Consider the following 16,478-nt stretch of genomic DNA (forward strand, 5'->3'; position numbering starts at 1 on the left):
ATTTAATGAAATAATGGTAGGTCAGTTATTGAGAAAGATTCATTACGCGATTATTGCTATATTATTTTGTAGAATATTCTTAAGAGATATAAAAGAATGAATGTATGAATTTATTAGCGGAGAAGAATTCAATTTAATGAATGTTGAACGTATTTGTATTTGATGAGGAGGCGTGCGTTTTGCGAAGAAAAATAAAAGTTCTTGTATTTTGCTCTCTTCGAAAAGAAAAAAAAAAAATAACGAGAAGCCATTGTATTCAATATTAATCGACCAATTTCTCTAAGCTTAAAATTTTAAAGCCTAACGTTTACGGATATGGAAAAAACAAGAAAAGAAGAAGTATTAATTAATTATTTCAATGTAAATACATATCTAGGAAATATCTTACAAATAATTAATATTAATAATAATAATAATCTTGCTATATATAACAATACGTAATTACTTTTCATTGTAATTATGTCGTTTAATCATCAAGGGGCCTTTTATGTATGAATAATCATTCTAAATCAACATTAAAAATTTCAATAAATTACTGAAATAATATTGAAACAATGTGTATACGAAAGATCAACGTAATCCCAATTTTATTTTCTAGTTTGATATAAGAAATTAAAATTAATACGAGTATTTCAATCTCATAAAGAAATTGCTGTTTATATTTGCCCAAAACCTCCATACAAAATATATATTATTTATGTATATCAACCATTATATATATATTAATTTACAACAATTTATTGGTAGCTTGAATATTAAAAAAGACGTTTTTATTTATTGAAAAAGTATAGTTACTTGTTCCAAATTGTGTTATACAAATCCGTACGTCGTTGTGCGAAAATTGGAATTTGAGCTCTTACCTCGTCAATCACTTTGAGATCTGTGAAATAATCAATTTCTTATTGTTGCAATATAGTTATTAGTTTAGTGAGTTTAATACCATTGGGAATAATTAAGATTCTATTTAACTGCGTATGTAAATGAGAGAGGTAAGGAATTCGTAATGACATTCAAGTAGAAGTTTCTCTAATGACAAGTAGCTTCTCTATTACCTATATCAGAGACGATCATGTCTTCCGTGGAATCTAATTCATGAAGTATTTCACCCCAAGGATTAGTTAGCTGCGTGTGTCCCCATGCAATATAACCAGGAGGAGAACCACGAGCTGGTGATACGCAGGCGACGTATAATTGATTGTCATTTGCTCTAGAACGCTGCAGAAGCGACCAATGCAGTGGACCGGTGGTTAAATTAAATGCACCTGGATATATTAACATTTGGCAACCTATTGATGAGGAACAAACGAAAAATTAATAATAAAATTGAAAAACAAATAATATTATAAAAAATAAAAAGATAGCAAAAATTTTGATCCTATAAAAGATATTTTCTCGATTTATACTCTTAGTATATGAGTATCAATCTTGCTGGATATATTAACATTTTACAACCTATTGACGAGAAAATAATATCATAACAATTAAAAACAAATTTTTTTCTTAATTTAAAATAAAAATGAAAAATGTGATTAATAAAATTATGATCCTGTAATAACAAGATTTAATTGCCTAACAAAATGGATTTACTATCGGTAAATTTATGAATTGAAAGAATTTAGATTTGATTTAAATATACCTTGATTTCTATAAAGTCTAGCCAATTCTTCGAAACGAATATCGTAGCAAATGCCGATCCCAATTTTGCATCCCATTATTTCGAAAGTGGTCAAAGAATTTCCAGGAGTTAATGAGTCGCTTTCGCGAAACGTAATTTTTTCTTTGATATCGATATCGAAGAGATGCATCTGTCGATAAAGAGATTTATGTTAGCAGTTGAAAGAGAAGACAATTTTTAAAAGTAAAATTTCAACGACTCGTATTTTTTGAAATGGAAATTTTTATCTCTGTCATGAATATTTGTGGATGTATTTTTATGAATATTAGAAAATAAAAATATCTTTTATAAGGTTTTAAAGTACATTGTTTTTTTGTTTTGTTTTATATAAACTAAACGATGTAGAAATAATAAATGATTATCACCTTTCTGTATTTGGTTATCATTTTTCCATCTGGTCCCCAAATCGTACAAGTATTATACAATTTATCGCCATCTCTTTCTGGAATTGTACCCCCAATTACGCAAATATTATTTTTTTTCGCCGCATCAGACAACGCAATGCTCGTCTGACCTTTTGGAATTTCTTCTGCATATTTTGGGAAATGAGCTAAATTTGCATGTACAAAAATTTATATTAAGAAATAAATTTACATATTTATATTTTAAATATATGACATTTACGTTACAAATATGCCAAATAAAAAAGATCTTTTTAAATAAATAAAATATACACGCAAAGTAAATCATGTTTAAAAGGCGGCAGTTGATTGTTTGATTTGAATTTTCGCTTATATGAACTACGATTCTAGTTTTTTGTCTTCAAATTAATATTTACTGTATAGTTAATTTTTAAAGTGAAGATTCCTGCTACATTCATTTTTATACATTGTTTACTATATATTGTTAAGTAGAATATAAAAAAATATAATTAATAATATTTACACACATGTTCCATAAGGAGAATTAAAACACTCTGGTAATACGACGATGTCCGCACGATTTTTTTTAGCTTGTTCGATATAATCAACAGCTCGTGTCAAATTTTTCGTCTTATCATCACCCACAGCAAGTTGTACTAACGCTAAACGGAGTGCTGTGATTATAAAATCAAATATTAAGTTTTCTCTCTCTAATTTATTAATTAGTCAAATATATTAAAGGCAATAAAGTATTATCTTTTATAGTATTGATGAATTTTATTATATTTGGTTGTTTTACGTACTTGACATGGTCCTGATACTCTGCTTGAGTATCTTTGTATGTAGCATGATACTTAGGTTATGGCATGAATGCAGTATTCAAGTGCAGATATAGTTTGAGAGAAAATATGTACAGGATGACGTAAGATTAATCTAATCAAAAATGTAAACCACGTATATGTCCAAGATATCATCATACGAGTTTTATATATAATAAACAAGATAATTAATATTTATATAGATTCTTTCGTTATTACTCTCCATTCTACAGGTGAGAGGTTCTTTAAAAATAGTGCGTTGTACAATTAATACTCGAATAGGTAACTGCCTTAATTGTTCTCATAGTTGTTTAACTTTTGTGATTATATGGAAATTAGTTTTTTCAACTAGATAAGGCCATTGAAAAGATGATTTTCATGCATTCTAGATATTATGAATTAAAAATAGATTTATATAAAAATGTATGCAAAAATAAATTTTATTAAGAGATAAAATGATACTGTGGAATCTCGGTTTGCGAGCATAATTCATTATAGAAATGTGCTTGTAATCAAAAGCATTCGTATATCAAAGCAAATATCATCATAATAAATACATAATGATAAATTAGATTATTAGTTCCACAATTATTAATTCATATAAAAATAATATAAAATACAAAATACTAAGAAAAATTAAACAAGTTAATTCGCACTTTATTTACTACGAATATGCTTGTAGTTTGCCAAGCATTTTTGTACTGCTTGTATTGTGAGACATCGTTCGTTAATCAAATCAAAAATTTTTTATCAGCTTTTGTTTTACTTGTAAGCCAAGTTACTTGCAATCCCAAATTCCACTGTACATAAATGAAATATTACAGAATTTGGCAGTTAAAGAAAAGTTAATTTAACAAATGTATATCATCATCTTCTAGTTGATCTAGATCTGGATTTTCTTTTAGGTGATCTAGATCGTGATCTCTTTTGTTTATGTTTCTTTTTATCTAAAGTTTCGCTATTGTAACTATGTTTGTCTTCAGTTGTTTCACGTTCCTTATCCTTCTTCTTTCGCTTTTTACTCGATTGTTCCGCCGAATTACCATGTTTTTTAGCTTTTTTAGTTTTCTTATATTTTTTTGTTCTATGCCTACTGCTACCACTGCTACTGCTAGAACTTCTTCTCTTTCTGCTTTTTCTTTCGACACTACTATCGCTGACCGACGAGTGTCTTTTGTGTTTCTTTGATTTTGTTTTATGATCATCATTTTTCTTTCTTTTTTTACCACTATGTCTTTCAGTATTACCTCTTTCATCCTTTTTGGATTGTTCCTTTTCGTTATCTTGATTACCTTTATTAGGTTCCAAAGACGGACGTTTTTCTAATTTAGGACTTTCTTTACTTTTATATTCCTTATACTTCGCTACATCTGAAATCAGTGTCATAAAATACTAAAAACTAAACTTTCAACACCTATTAAGATAATGCAATAGCAATAGAGATCCTTAAAAAGCATTTTAATATTAACTTTTTGTAAAAAACATTGTAAATTATTTTTAACATAAATATATATCTACGTTAGATGTAGATTATATCTTGTAGAATATTACATCGACCTTTTAAAGATCCCTTGATAAAGAATATAATTTGTATACTAACTTAAAACTTTAGCTTTCTCAGCATATTCATCTTTCGTCACCGGTTGAACTATAAATTCATTTAAAGAAATTGTGTCTCCTCCCAAAGCCATTTTGATAATTAATCTTCCAGCATCGTCGTCTAACCCTTCTATTTGACCATAAGCATTAACATATTTACCACTTGTGATCTTCACATAGGTACCTTTCTCAATTTGTATTTCTTTTTCTTTTTTGTCCTTAGATTTAGTTACTTGTTTTTGTATTGTTATTTTATCCGCTCCAAGACCCATTCCTTTTGGACGTAATTCAGGTATAACAGTCGTTACTAATCTGTAAAATATAAAATAAAAGAAGAATTAAACGGATATATAGAATTTATTTTTACTTATAGTATTCGTAAATTAGAATAGATTCTTACTTTTCATTTTTACCAATTCCTTGTCCCGGTTTCCATCCCATTCCACGTAATACTGCTAAACCAAACGCCTCTATTGGAATTCGTTCATAATCTTCTAAAGTAGACTGTTAATATGAATATAATATTTAGAGAGAATTTTATAAATAATAAAATTTTAATCGATATGATTTATAACTTACTTCTTCTTTTCCCCTCAAAGCTTTTTCTTCCTCCATTATAGGTAAAGTTAAAATTTCAGATGTTCCTTTAGCTCCTGTAGATTTTAAATCTTCTATAATTTCTTTAGCTGCTTGTTCTTCCAAACTACTTCCAGTAGTTTCTATAGACGTCGTATCCACTGGCTCAGTTTTAATAACCGCATGAGGAATGTCAGTATGAATTGGTGTAGTATTTCCATTAGTTATTTCACTACTCGTTTCTTTTTTAACATCAATTTGTACTTTTACTTCTTCGTTTGGCACTAGTTTAGGTTCAAAAATGTCTGCATCTATTTTATTGACAATTCTGTCGTGCCACATTTTTGAGCCCAACAATGGAATGACCAGAGGTTCATCTTTTTTTTCTTCTTCTCTACAATATAAAAAACACATTTTAAACAATTACTTCTCATACATGCAATAACTTCGAAAATTACTTCTCATTATTTTTCTAATATAATGAGGTTAGAAATAACTTCTGTTTAAATTATATTAAAATAAAATATATTATTATCACTTACCCAATAATTTTAATATCTTTATCATCTAGACATTCGATATAATCAACTTTCTTTTGTTCCTGAGGAAGTTTATTTTTTAATATAGGCTTCTTTAAGGTTTTGGCAAAACCAAAAGAAATTTTTTTTCCTTCTTCTGTCATCTTTCAATTTTATTATAATGCGTGCAAATATTAATTTTAAACGATTACATATAATTTTATATATATTTTATTAATCCATCGATATATTTACATTCAATTTTTTATGTATGTGATTTCGAAAATTATTAAAAATTATTTCTGTCACTACGTTTATATCACGGAGGATTAGACTGAATGATAGCGCATACATAAACGCAATGTAAATTTCTGTATTAAGTTTTCATGCCATCTGTAGGTACTAAACTAAACTGAAAAAGGCGCGCTCTTCAAATACTCGTTTTTAAAAAATACCTGTACTTACTAATCAATCTAGTAATTTTTAAGCAGTGAGAATTAAAGCCCATGAAATTTAAAAGTTACCGAACTTTTTTTTATCGCAATACAAAAAAATATTAAAAATTAATAATATTTAAATACTTAAAATATATCACTAATAATAAATTTAATAAAAATAAAAAGGTAGAAGATTAACTTGAAGGGAAAGGTAACTATTGAAAGCGTAACTAAATTGAGAGTTTTTCTTAAAAGATCTTCATACTAAAAATTACTATTCAATGAAAATTCAGATTATAATTATTTTATATTCTATGTATATTAATAACTCTGTAATATAAAATGTATATTAATGTTTATTAATAATTGTAACTTAAAATTCGGTTATCCTTGGTACTGACGTCGATAAGAACATCAGCATTGTTACCAACAGTTAAATCCTAATGAAATGTTGGTACCTCGGTGTTGTATTATTCTCTCCACTAAAGATTTAACATCAGATCAACTTTATAAACAATAATTATAATTTAGAAAAGGAAAATAATATAAATATATATAAAAATGAATTTAGAACTATTGGAATCATTTGGACAAAATTATCCAGAAGTGAGTATTTAATTCTAATTATATCATCATATTAATTGTATAAATCAAGACTAAAATTTGTAATTAATTATTTTCTTAGGAATTTGACGGTACATTGGATTGTATATCGCTTGCTGTAACATGTACATTCAACAAACGAGGAACTCTACTTGCTGTTGGTTGTAATGATGGTAGAATAGTTATATGGGATTTTTTAACGCGTGGGATTGCAAAAATAATTAGTGCACATGTACATCCTGTTTGTTCATTGAGGTATACTTCATTTGATTTTAAATAGATAAATTTTCTATAATCACAAATATATAATATTTTTATGAATGTTTCCATTTATTTAGTTGGTCCAGAAATGGGCACAAATTGTTGAGCGCATCTACAGATAATAATGTTTGTATATGGGATGTTTTGTCTGGAGAATGCGATCAAAAATATAGGTTTCCTTCTCCAATCTTGAAAGTTCAATTTCATCCGAGAAACTTAAATAAATTTTTAGTATGTCCGATGAGACATGCTGCTGTAATGGTTGACATCGAAGGCACCCATAGAGTCATACCTCTTGATGAAGATGTATTTAATATTTATATATATCATTATATCTATATCTATATATAAATGTTAAATATAAATTACTTAATCTATTGCATTTTATTTCCAGAGCGATTTAAATATAGTAGCATCATTTGATAGAAGAGGTGATTATGTATATACTGGAAATGCTCGTGGCAGAATTTTGGTCTTAGATGCAGAATCTTTAACCGTTAAAGCATCTTACAAAATTTCACAAGGTACTGCCAGTAACACGGCAGTAAAGAGTATTGAATTTGCAAGGCGTGGTTCGTGTTTTCTTGTTAATACTTCCGATAGAGTTATTCGCGTGTATGATAGTATAGAGATATTGGCATGTGGAAAAGATGGCGAACCAGAGCCAATTCAAAAACTACAAGATCTTGTAAATAAGACTATGTGGAAAAAATGCTGTTTTTCCGGAGATGGAGAATATGTGTGCGCCGGATCTGCTAGACAACATGCGTTATATGTTTGGGAAAAAAGTATTGGAAATTTAGTAAAAATCTTACATGGAACTAAAGGAGAATTATTATTAGATGTTGTGGTATGTGTTAAAAATTTAATACATATACATGCATACAAAATTTAATATACAAATATAATAATAAAATCTAAATTTATCTATTAAACAGTGGCATCCGGTAAGACCTATCATAGCTTCCATTTCATCTGGTGTAGTTTCTATTTGGGCACAAAATCAAGTTGAAAATTGGTCTGCTTTTGCGCCAGATTTTAAAGAATTAGACGAAAATGTAGAATACGAAGAGAGAGAAAGTGAATTTGATTTAAGCGACGAGGATAAGTCTGTAGTACAAGGAGAAGAAGCTCAAGATGAAGAAATTGAAGTAGACGTAGCATCTATCGTTAGAGTTGCTGCCTTTTGCAGTTCAGACGAAGAGACGGAAGATATAGGTTCTCTTCAATTTTTACCGATATCTCCAGATGTTGAAGATTCAGAGGATACCCAAGTTTCTCCTCATGAACCGCCAATAAAAAAACATCGTTCACATAATATCGATTTACAAGGTGCACCTATTGGAGGTAGAACTTATACTAGATAATATATAATATAATAGATCTTAATTTAAACCTTTAATTTAAAATAACATTGATAAAATGGGTCTGCTTACAGAAACACACCCCTTATTGAATAAAGGAAAAGATAAACCTACAACAAAGAAAGGCAGACCAAGATTAGAGCATAGAAAAGGAAAATAAATATTTTAATAATCCATCATATTCACAGAAATCAATAAAACGTGTCTTATCATATGTAAATAGGTCTAAAAAAATCATGTAATTGTAAGTCATTTATACCGAAGAGTACTTATTTATCCTGCCAAGAGACAATGAGTTTTTGCAGTGTTTGCTTACACATAAACATTTATTACAAAGAAAAACAAAAGATTGTTAATGTTCCTAATGTATTGCATAAAAGTAATATTTTAATATTTTGAAGTTTTATTTAAATGTATGGAAAATTTTTAAATATTCCATTTATTATAATTTTAATTATATTGAAAAATTTTGTTACTATCCAGTAACGAAGTTTTTAACAGAGATGATAAATATTTATTAAGAAAAAAAAATTGGTTTACATTTCAATTTGCGATTGTATTGTCAATAATATAATAAAATTGTATAGGATATGTCTCTCCATTTATATGTTGCTGATTTATATTACATTTATGTTATATTTCATTATTGGTCTACAGTCGAGCCATCTGTCCGATTTTTTTTAATAATCTAAATTGTGTAAAAAGTTTAAGCATAGGTGTTCATAACCTATATTTTTATATGACGTGATAAACCAAATACGAATAGACGACAGATTTTATTTTATCTTTTTTAATAACTTGTAACGACGAACTTAATTTTATATTTAATATTTACTTATTAATTTTAAATTTTAACAACAAAATATACTTGCTCAGAATGTTAATTTCAAGATCATTGCAACAAATAATACAGAAATGGTTAAGTATGCAGAAGAAAACAACACGGAAAATACGATCAGTGAAGGATGCAGTTTTTCGTGGAGGCATTATTATTAGCAGTGCTATTCTCATTGTTTGGTTATCTGTATTTCTCTATATAGCGTTTTACTATGCATACATGCCTAGTATGTCATATATGCGGCCGATACACCTGCAATTCCAGTGAGTTCCAATACAAAGAGATTTATATATTTGTGTAAATAAATGTTATGTATATTTGTTTATATATATGTATGTAAATTAAAATATTATTTTAAAATTAATAGATCATGCAATAACAAAAGAGGTATGTGCAATTTTCCATCGGCCATGGTAGAATTGACAAAAAAGCAAAGCCTATTCATGGTTGGTCAGCCTTATAAAATTAACTTACATCTAGAAATGCCTGAATCTCCTGTGAATAAGGAACTTGGTATATACTTATTACTCAATACCAATTAAATAAATTATTTTCTATCTATCCTTTTATACATATTTATTTATATATAGGAATGTTTATGGTATGTGCACGATTACATAGTAGAAATGCTTTTGTTGTGGAACGTGTCTGCAGGTCAGCAATGTTGCACTATCGCAGTACATTATTACACACACTTAGTACTCTTATATTTTCACCTATGATGATCTCTGGAACTACAGAAGAGAAACAAACTCTTGTCCTTGAATTATTTGGAAATTTTGAAGAAGATCAAGTATGTATTTACGATAAGTATTTATAAAAATGATTATAACAAAATATTAATTAATCTTTATTTTAATTTCAGAGTCGTCCGGTTACATTAGTTCATGTTGAAATTGAATCAAGATTCATTGAATTTTATTCTGCGTTATTAGTTATCAATGCGCATTTGTCAGGCCTACGTTATTTGATGTATCATTGGCCTATTTTATCAGCCATCATTGGTATTGGAACTAACTTGTTTTTCTTAGCACTTATATCTATCTTATCACATTTACATTTCGCTATGGAAGAAGAAGATGAAGAGGATGATTATATTTATGAGATAGGCGAATCAGAAGAAGAAAAAGATATTAAGACACTTGATGATTGTAAGATTATGTATTTTTTTATATTTTTATTATTTGATTTTTTTTTTTAAATATCAAGTTCTCTATTTCTATTCATTTACTTTCACAGCATCATTGGATACTTTATCTCTGGAAGATGTTCCGGTGTTAGAAGATATTCCACAACCTCATGAGGAAAGTCATTCGAGTCATCCATCTGATCCGATATTAGGCGAGCCTAGTTACATTCAAGAAATTTCTACCCTCATAGCAGAATCATCTGCCGTCGAATTTGCGAAATAGCTTGATTTTTTTGTACAAATATATTACTCGTTGAAAACAACGAAATATACTTGATTTATGTACAAAAAATAAGACAACAAAATGGATATAACCACACTTTGATATTATCTAAGAAATTCGTAGTAGTATTTAGTCGATAATTTATATTCATACCAATGGTATTGCCGTCAGTATACTGTCGCAATAATAATCTTATGTAACATATACATATGACTGTCTGTAAATTAATTTAAAAAGCAAATGATATTGTGCTGTGAAAATCGATATATTTTTGTATGTTAGTAACTATTTAAATATTTATTCTTAATGCGATAATTTTTATCTTAATCTTATCGATTCTTTAATAGAAATTAATGTACGTGTAAATGTAATGTTACGAAAAGATGAGATTGTATAAGATAGAATATACACTAGAATGCATTTTATATTAAATATATCTGCATTTATATACATTTCGTCTATATTTTTTCTAGAAAAATGTAAAATGATTATGTAAATTGATTGTTAAATCATTTCCTACGGGTATAGTAATTAACGTTAAACGTACCATGACCGATCAAATATGTACTATTTTGGCATTATTTCTTACAAGTTATAGTGCTATTTAGTGAATCAAGAATTTTTATTGTATAAGTGATATATTTTTTGCTAAACTTATATTGTAAAATACATGATTTTTTGAAGACGGGTCATCGGTACGTTTAGTGTTAAAATATATATACCAAGTGATATTTCATTTCATGTCATTACACGTATATATGGACATATGATATCAGTAAATATGTGAATGTAATAAAAAAATATACGACTGATTGATAATGTAAATGAACAAACAAATAATTATTAAAAAGATCTTAAACTGATCTATCTAATGTAAAAGTAGAAATACATTTTTTTATTCGTCAATATTTTTGTTCATTCATAAGATTTTCTTGCATATATTTACATTTAATTTCCAAGTAAAAGAATACTTTTTCCTTCTTTCTCGGGGAGTAAGTTCTGTAATTAATTTGTTCCTGTCTTAATTAAATCTCATGTAGGTAAAGGTCACCGGTTGCTTAACTTCATAACTTGCATCTGTCGCTAATTGCTTTTCTACTTTTGTATAAATGTATATAAGTATATATATGAAGGTATGTTGTATGTTGCTCGACAATTATAAAAAAAAAAAAAAAAAAGATGAGAGAAGCGTATGGCTGAAATATAAATGTATATTTTCTTACCAAGTTTTATCTTATGATTTGGATTAGAGTTAGATGATTTTTAATTGAATAATATTATTTTTGTCTATCGAAAAAAAATAAGAAGAGAAGACGGATAAAAAAGGAAAAGAAAAAAAAAACTGATTAAGTTTATTTTTACTGTAGATAATCAAAGGATCGAGAAAACTTACGATCTCAATTCGATGATCGTGCCAGGTGGCCTCAAGGCCACGAAGCCGTGCATCATCCCTTGCACTCTCAACGTCTTACATTACATATTTTTACGATACTACCCCCCCCCCCCCCCAGAATACAAAGTTAATTTGTTCCCGATCTAATAACTCGTATGAGTACGTGCGAGAAAGATTAAAGTAATAAGGAAATAAAACTCCATGTAATCGTAATAAACGTTTTCCCCGACTAATTATCTTCTATCAAAAATCTAAGATAGATCGAAATTCTGTTCGAATAGAAGATACTCGAATAATGATTTCATAATACGATTATTCGAATAAGAAAAAGAAAGATATTGAAACATTTAAATTTAGTTTAATAAGAATTTTAAAAAGAATTATATAATCGTATCGATAAAATACTGAAATAAAATTTTTCTATCTGCGTAAAATCAGAATTTCTGTATTTAATTCGCTATTAAAAATAATAGAAAAAACATTAGATTATTTCAATGAGGTTTCCTCTCTATGAAATTGGCAGTGTATTTAACAAAAAAAAAAGGAGTAGAAAGATTTTTTCTACCTACGAAATCTAAGATCGGGATAATTGAATATAGGACGAGCTAGTCTTCAACTGAAATGATCTCTGCAATCGACTTTCATTATTTTTTTCTTTTTTTCTTTTTCTCTCTCATTTGAACAGTATGAAAAATAATTACGTAGTTTTCCTCGTTTTGCTAGTTTTCCAAAGAAATGTATCGTTAATGATCGGGCATGTTATAAAAAGAAAGAGAGAGATAGAAAAAGATTAATGGAAAGAGGTAGAATAAAGAGACTTTTAAAGTTGACTCTTACGAAATAGGACGTCTAGAAAAGATCAGATAATTTTCTTTCGGAGTGGTCAGGATGGAAACGTTTAAAGATGGGAGTACCGAGTCGCGATAACAAAGTCGACGATTTTTTCTTAGTGTTCTCAATAGATATAGAAATAAAAGATTTCTCGAGAATCTGATTATTCTATATCAACGAAATTTTATTCGAGATGCATTGGAATAATTACCCATTACGAGCCGTTTCCCTTTGCCCACGTAGCAAAGGACGAAAGGGAGAGAACACAAGCCCGAAAAACTTTCTCGTTCGTTCGTTTGCATTTTTAACGAGGTCGACGAAAAGAAGACCTCACCGTGGCTTTTTGTTTTCTCTTTCTTTTCTTTCCATCATTACATCACCACCACCACCACCACCACCACCATCACCACCACCAACAGCAACGGCAACAGCAATACCATCGAAAACAGGAGAAACAGAGAAAAAGTAAATAGAAATTCCCAGGAAATTTCATCGAAATATTAAATCTTTTCTTATTTCTTTTTAGATCATTCCTTTATCCTTTCAATTTTGGAAATTTTATTGGTAGAAATTGACGGCTAATTCATATAGGATATGATTAATGATTGAACGAGATTGAATAGCTCTTGTTATTCAGTGTTATTCGACGTGATTTGAGAGAAGAACATTTATATTGTATAAATGAATAAATAATTCATGCTCTACAGACAGTATTATTGATATATATATCCTCAAAATTCAATTATCGGATATTACCATTAGGAATTTGATCTATCTGGTATATTATTTAGGTATATTATTAATAGAAAGAAGAAACACATGAAACGAAACGAAACGAAGGAAAGAGAAGAAATAAATAATTTGATCGTTTTTAATTCAGTCTAAAAAAAAAAAGTCTTAATAAGATTGTGCGTGGGTTCGCAAAGGAAGCTTTTTTTTTGTAGGGTGAGCAGGCGTGAGATTGTTTGTTTGAAAGTAGGAAAGGAGTGAAAAGACGTCGAAAAAGAAATAAGGAAGAGAAAGGTAAAAACAAAAAGAATGATAAAAATGATAGTAAAAGAAAGAGAGAAAACAAATCGTACGTGGAAAAGACACATTTCTCTTAAGCAAAGTACTCTTACCGAGATGAGTATGAAGGAAAGAGGGAGTGAAGGCAGGGTAGTTCGTTTGGAAGTACCTTATGCGTTTCTCTACGTTTACGGCTGGATCCAGTGCATAAATACTACTAGGAACCGGTTTTCTGGGCTATACGTCCTGGCTCGGTGCTCCACAACGAAATAAAAAGTGAGAGAAAGGACAGAGAGTAGGATGGCGTGTTGGTAGCTTGGGGATGAGAAAAGGAAGGAAGGAGAGAGGTAGAGAAAGAGAGAGAAAGAGAAATAAGAAGTAACTCAAAGGAGCAGCAACACGAATTCGTAGGGTCGCCTTGTGTTTCTCTTGGCTCGTTACTCGAGATTCAGACAGGTGTGCGAGAAACCCTCCTTTCCCTCCTCTGTTCCGCTTCTACGTTACTTCTTCGGGTTCTTGATTTACCTTAAAGCAGCATTCACACGAAATACCTATACCTTTTATCGATGACTTATAAATACACATTTTGCTGATATATATATATATATATATGTAATGTAAATATGGTATCAAATTAACACACACACATACATGAAGCATTTTGAAATATTTTATACAAAATGTAAAGTCTTAGTAAGAATGAAACTAAGACTGAGAGAGAGAGAGAGAGAAAAAAATTGTATTTATTACATTAATTAGTAAAATTATATTTTGAGAAAGATAAAGAAAGAAAAATTGAGTAACATTTATAGACGAGTAAAAAAAAAGAAATAATAATAATAAACATAAAAGGAATAGAAAAAAATATGAAGGAGACAAATTGATCGAAAGAATGGGCATTGTTAACTAGAACCAATTCGACTAGAACTGGACAAATCCACTTGACGTTCGAAATGCGCGTTGTGGATGCGGTCGAGGTCGCGATGCATATCCCGTTTTACCTTTTAACGACGTCAAAACGACGGCCGTGGCGTTTACACAGCGTAAGCCGCGTAATCGTCGGCTGACGGCAGACCGCGAAAAATCCTGTCTATCCCCTATCTATTAGCTCGGGGTTAATCCAACCACGGCAACGTTCTTTATTACTTTCCATTACGAAAATCGATCGGAATATGAAGTTAATTGCTTGGTAATAAGTATTGCTATAATAACGAAGTATAACGGATATCTGAAAGAAATTGTTAGAGTTAGTTTCTTTTTTTTTTTTCTTTTTTTTTATATATAAGAATAATTTATCCGCTAAGCACATTGTGATAATATTTTGAAATAAAAAAATAATCTATTATAGTTATATTGTGTACGCGCGTATATTTATATAATTAAAAGTTGTATCACAGTAATTATATGGGTAGTATAATTAAATTAGATCAATTAACGTTAATAGAAAATTGCAATGAAAATTCTTGGGAATGAATTCAAAGCATATCGATTGAATATGATATAAATTAGATATGTACCAATAGATTTTAATTATGTGTAACGAAACATAATGTAATTAGATACATGCATATATAAACATTATACTATACATATTGTATATTATATCAATATAATACATAGTTCTCACATTTTATCACGAATGTATCGAAAACTAACACGTCAGAGGATTATCCAAGTCGACTTTTCGCATGCGACTAACTAGTAGTATACATATAGATATGTTCGTATATTTCATCGTGCTCGTACGTCTCGCAAAATTTTGCGGCTAGTGTCCGGCGAACGCTCAATTACTGGTTTTCACGTTAATCGTAAATTATTGCACGTCTACTATCTCTCTCTCTCTCTCTCTCTCTCTCTCTCTCTCTCTCTCTCTCTTTCCCTCTCTCTCTCTCGTGCATGTATATCTATATATGTAGGTACTGTTTCTCTGCAATCCCTATACGCATAATACCTATCGCGGACACGAGCCGATTCAGCCGTAATAAAATAATCCCAGAGCGAGGCGTCTGTTGACTTTTCGCGAGGAATACTGGTGTATATCCGAACTGGAGATTATAGGAGACGGTGAGCCATTTTATTATGGTGACAACATTTCGATTTAATGGAAGTATGAAATATGTTGCAAAATTATGGACAAAACAAGCTCCTGCCATTTAACGATTACTGAATATAAAAATATCATGAAAATTCCTTCCTTCCTGACGACTATCTTGTTTAACATTATCTAATTTTTGTTATAATATAATGATTCATGTTTCAGTTTTTATTATAGTAGTCAGTTGATCGTAGCTCAATTTTGTTACACAGTGCAAGATAACATTCAATCATCTACTTTATAAAAATCCAACTTTATTTACTTAAATGAATCTATTTTATTGTTTTATATACAAAATTATCTATTGCAGTTTACATTTATAATATTATTACGCTTATTTATATTATTCTGTTTGTAATATTTTTCATGTCTCTAATATGAAACCCAGTTTTTCGCATAAAAATGTTACGGTAATATCCACTTTCTCGTCTTTGGCCCTTCCGTCGGTTACGGTAGACAAAGCACGATTTACTTCTACTATCTTATTTTCAACGTAACATAATTTTTAATGAAACTCCTGATGTAACCTTTGATACAACTAAATATGAAAAATTAAGTTTATGATTAATGCAACTTTAAATGCAAATTTTAACAATTATTATTGTTGAACGAATTCAATAATTTTCCACACATTCCTTTTTTATAATTTATTATTATTTTTTTTTTACTCTCTTTAAAATTATTAGAC

At 29.1% G+C, this 16,478-nt stretch overlaps 3 protein-coding genes across 6 annotated transcripts; 2 read left to right on the top strand and 1 right to left on the bottom strand.

The window, feature by feature from the left end:
- Window positions 1–630: 630 nt before the first annotated feature.
- LOC106786595 (omega-amidase NIT2) lies at window positions 631–5,887 on the bottom strand. 3 transcript variants are annotated; one of them, XM_014748153.1, is made up of 9 exons: window positions 5,573–5,887; window positions 5,034–5,424; window positions 4,855–4,958; window positions 4,456–4,766; window positions 2,565–2,711; window positions 2,041–2,225; window positions 1,637–1,805; window positions 1,053–1,286; window positions 631–880 (listed from the first exon to the last, which is right to left on the bottom strand). In XM_014748153.1, the coding sequence occupies exons 1-9, from the start codon at window positions 5,710–5,712 to the stop codon at window positions 792–794; spliced, it is 1,770 nt and encodes a 589-aa protein (XP_014603639.1). In that variant the 5' UTR covers window positions 5,713–5,887; the 3' UTR covers window positions 631–791. The 3 variants fall into 3 exon arrangements, 2 of the variants coding, with proteins under 2 accessions (XP_014603639.1, XP_014603637.1); XR_001381667.1 differs by lacking the exons at window positions 631–880; window positions 1,053–1,286; window positions 1,637–1,805 and adding an exon at window positions 2,841–4,225 and having other exon boundaries at window positions 2,159–2,225; XM_014748151.1 differs by lacking the exons at window positions 4,456–4,766; window positions 4,855–4,958; window positions 5,034–5,424; window positions 5,573–5,887 and adding an exon at window positions 2,841–3,725.
- Window positions 5,888–6,448: 561 nt separating this feature from the next.
- Window positions 6,449–8,744, top strand: LOC106786597 (retinoblastoma-binding protein 5 homolog). 2 transcript variants are annotated; one of them, XM_014748156.1, is made up of 6 exons: window positions 6,449–6,591; window positions 6,671–6,843; window positions 6,927–7,155; window positions 7,244–7,699; window positions 7,788–8,181; window positions 8,288–8,744. In XM_014748156.1, exons 1-6 carry the CDS (start codon window positions 6,547–6,549, stop codon window positions 8,371–8,373), a joined length of 1,383 nt encoding a protein of 460 aa, XP_014603642.1. In that variant the 5' UTR covers window positions 6,449–6,546; the 3' UTR covers window positions 8,374–8,744. The 2 variants fall into 2 exon arrangements, with proteins under 2 accessions (XP_014603642.1, XP_014603641.1); XM_014748155.1 differs by having other exon boundaries at window positions 7,788–8,196; window positions 8,288–8,429.
- A 162-nt stretch (window positions 8,745–8,906) lies between these two features.
- Window positions 8,907–11,335, top strand: LOC106786598 (seipin). The gene is made up of 5 exons (XM_014748157.1): window positions 8,907–9,314; window positions 9,419–9,564; window positions 9,642–9,844; window positions 9,917–10,202; window positions 10,291–11,335. Exons 1-5 carry the CDS (start codon window positions 9,091–9,093, stop codon window positions 10,461–10,463), a joined length of 1,032 nt encoding a protein of 343 aa, XP_014603643.1. The 5' UTR covers window positions 8,907–9,090; the 3' UTR covers window positions 10,464–11,335.
- The last annotated feature ends 5,143 nt before the right edge of the window (window positions 11,336–16,478 follow it).

The sequence above is a fragment of the Polistes canadensis genome, unplaced genomic scaffold, assembly GCF_001313835.1.
Source record: "Polistes canadensis isolate GaletaPanama2010 unplaced genomic scaffold, ASM131383v1 scaffold_77, whole genome shotgun sequence".
NCBI classification, from domain to species: domain Eukaryota; kingdom Metazoa; phylum Arthropoda; class Insecta; order Hymenoptera; family Vespidae; genus Polistes; species Polistes canadensis.

Bases quoted from the DNA above. Each gene is read 5' to 3' on its own strand.
- LOC106786598 (XM_014748157.1), top strand. From the start codon at position 9,091: ATGTTAATTTCAAGATCATTGCAACAAATAATACAGAAATGGTTAAGT. The intron at 9,565-9,641 runs GTATATACTTAT...ATTTATATATAG, and splicing joins TCCTGTGAATAAGGAACTTG to GAATGTTTATGGTATGTGCA. The intron at 9,845-9,916 runs GTATGTATTTAC...TTTTAATTTCAG, and splicing joins GAAATTTTGAAGAAGATCAA to AGTCGTCCGGTTACATTAGT.
- LOC106786595 (XM_014748153.1), bottom strand. From the start codon at position 5,712: ATGACAGAAGAAGGAAAAAAAATTTCTTTTGGTTTTGCCAAAACCTTA. The intron at 5,425-5,572 runs GTAAGTGATAAT...TTTATATTGTAG, and splicing joins AAAGATATTAAAATTATTGG to AGAAGAAGAAAAAAAAGATG. The intron at 1,287-1,636 runs GTATATTTAAAT...CCTCATCAATAG, and splicing joins TAGACTTTATAGAAATCAAG to GTTGCCAAATGTTAATATAT.
- LOC106786597 (XM_014748155.1), top strand. From the start codon at position 6,547: ATGAATTTAGAACTATTGGAATCATTTGGACAAAATTATCCAGAA. The intron at 7,700-7,787 runs GTATGTGTTAAA...TCTATTAAACAG, and splicing joins AATTATTATTAGATGTTGTG to TGGCATCCGGTAAGACCTAT. The intron at 8,197-8,287 runs GTAGAACTTATA...GTCTGCTTACAG, and splicing joins ACAAGGTGCACCTATTGGAG to AAACACACCCCTTATTGAAT.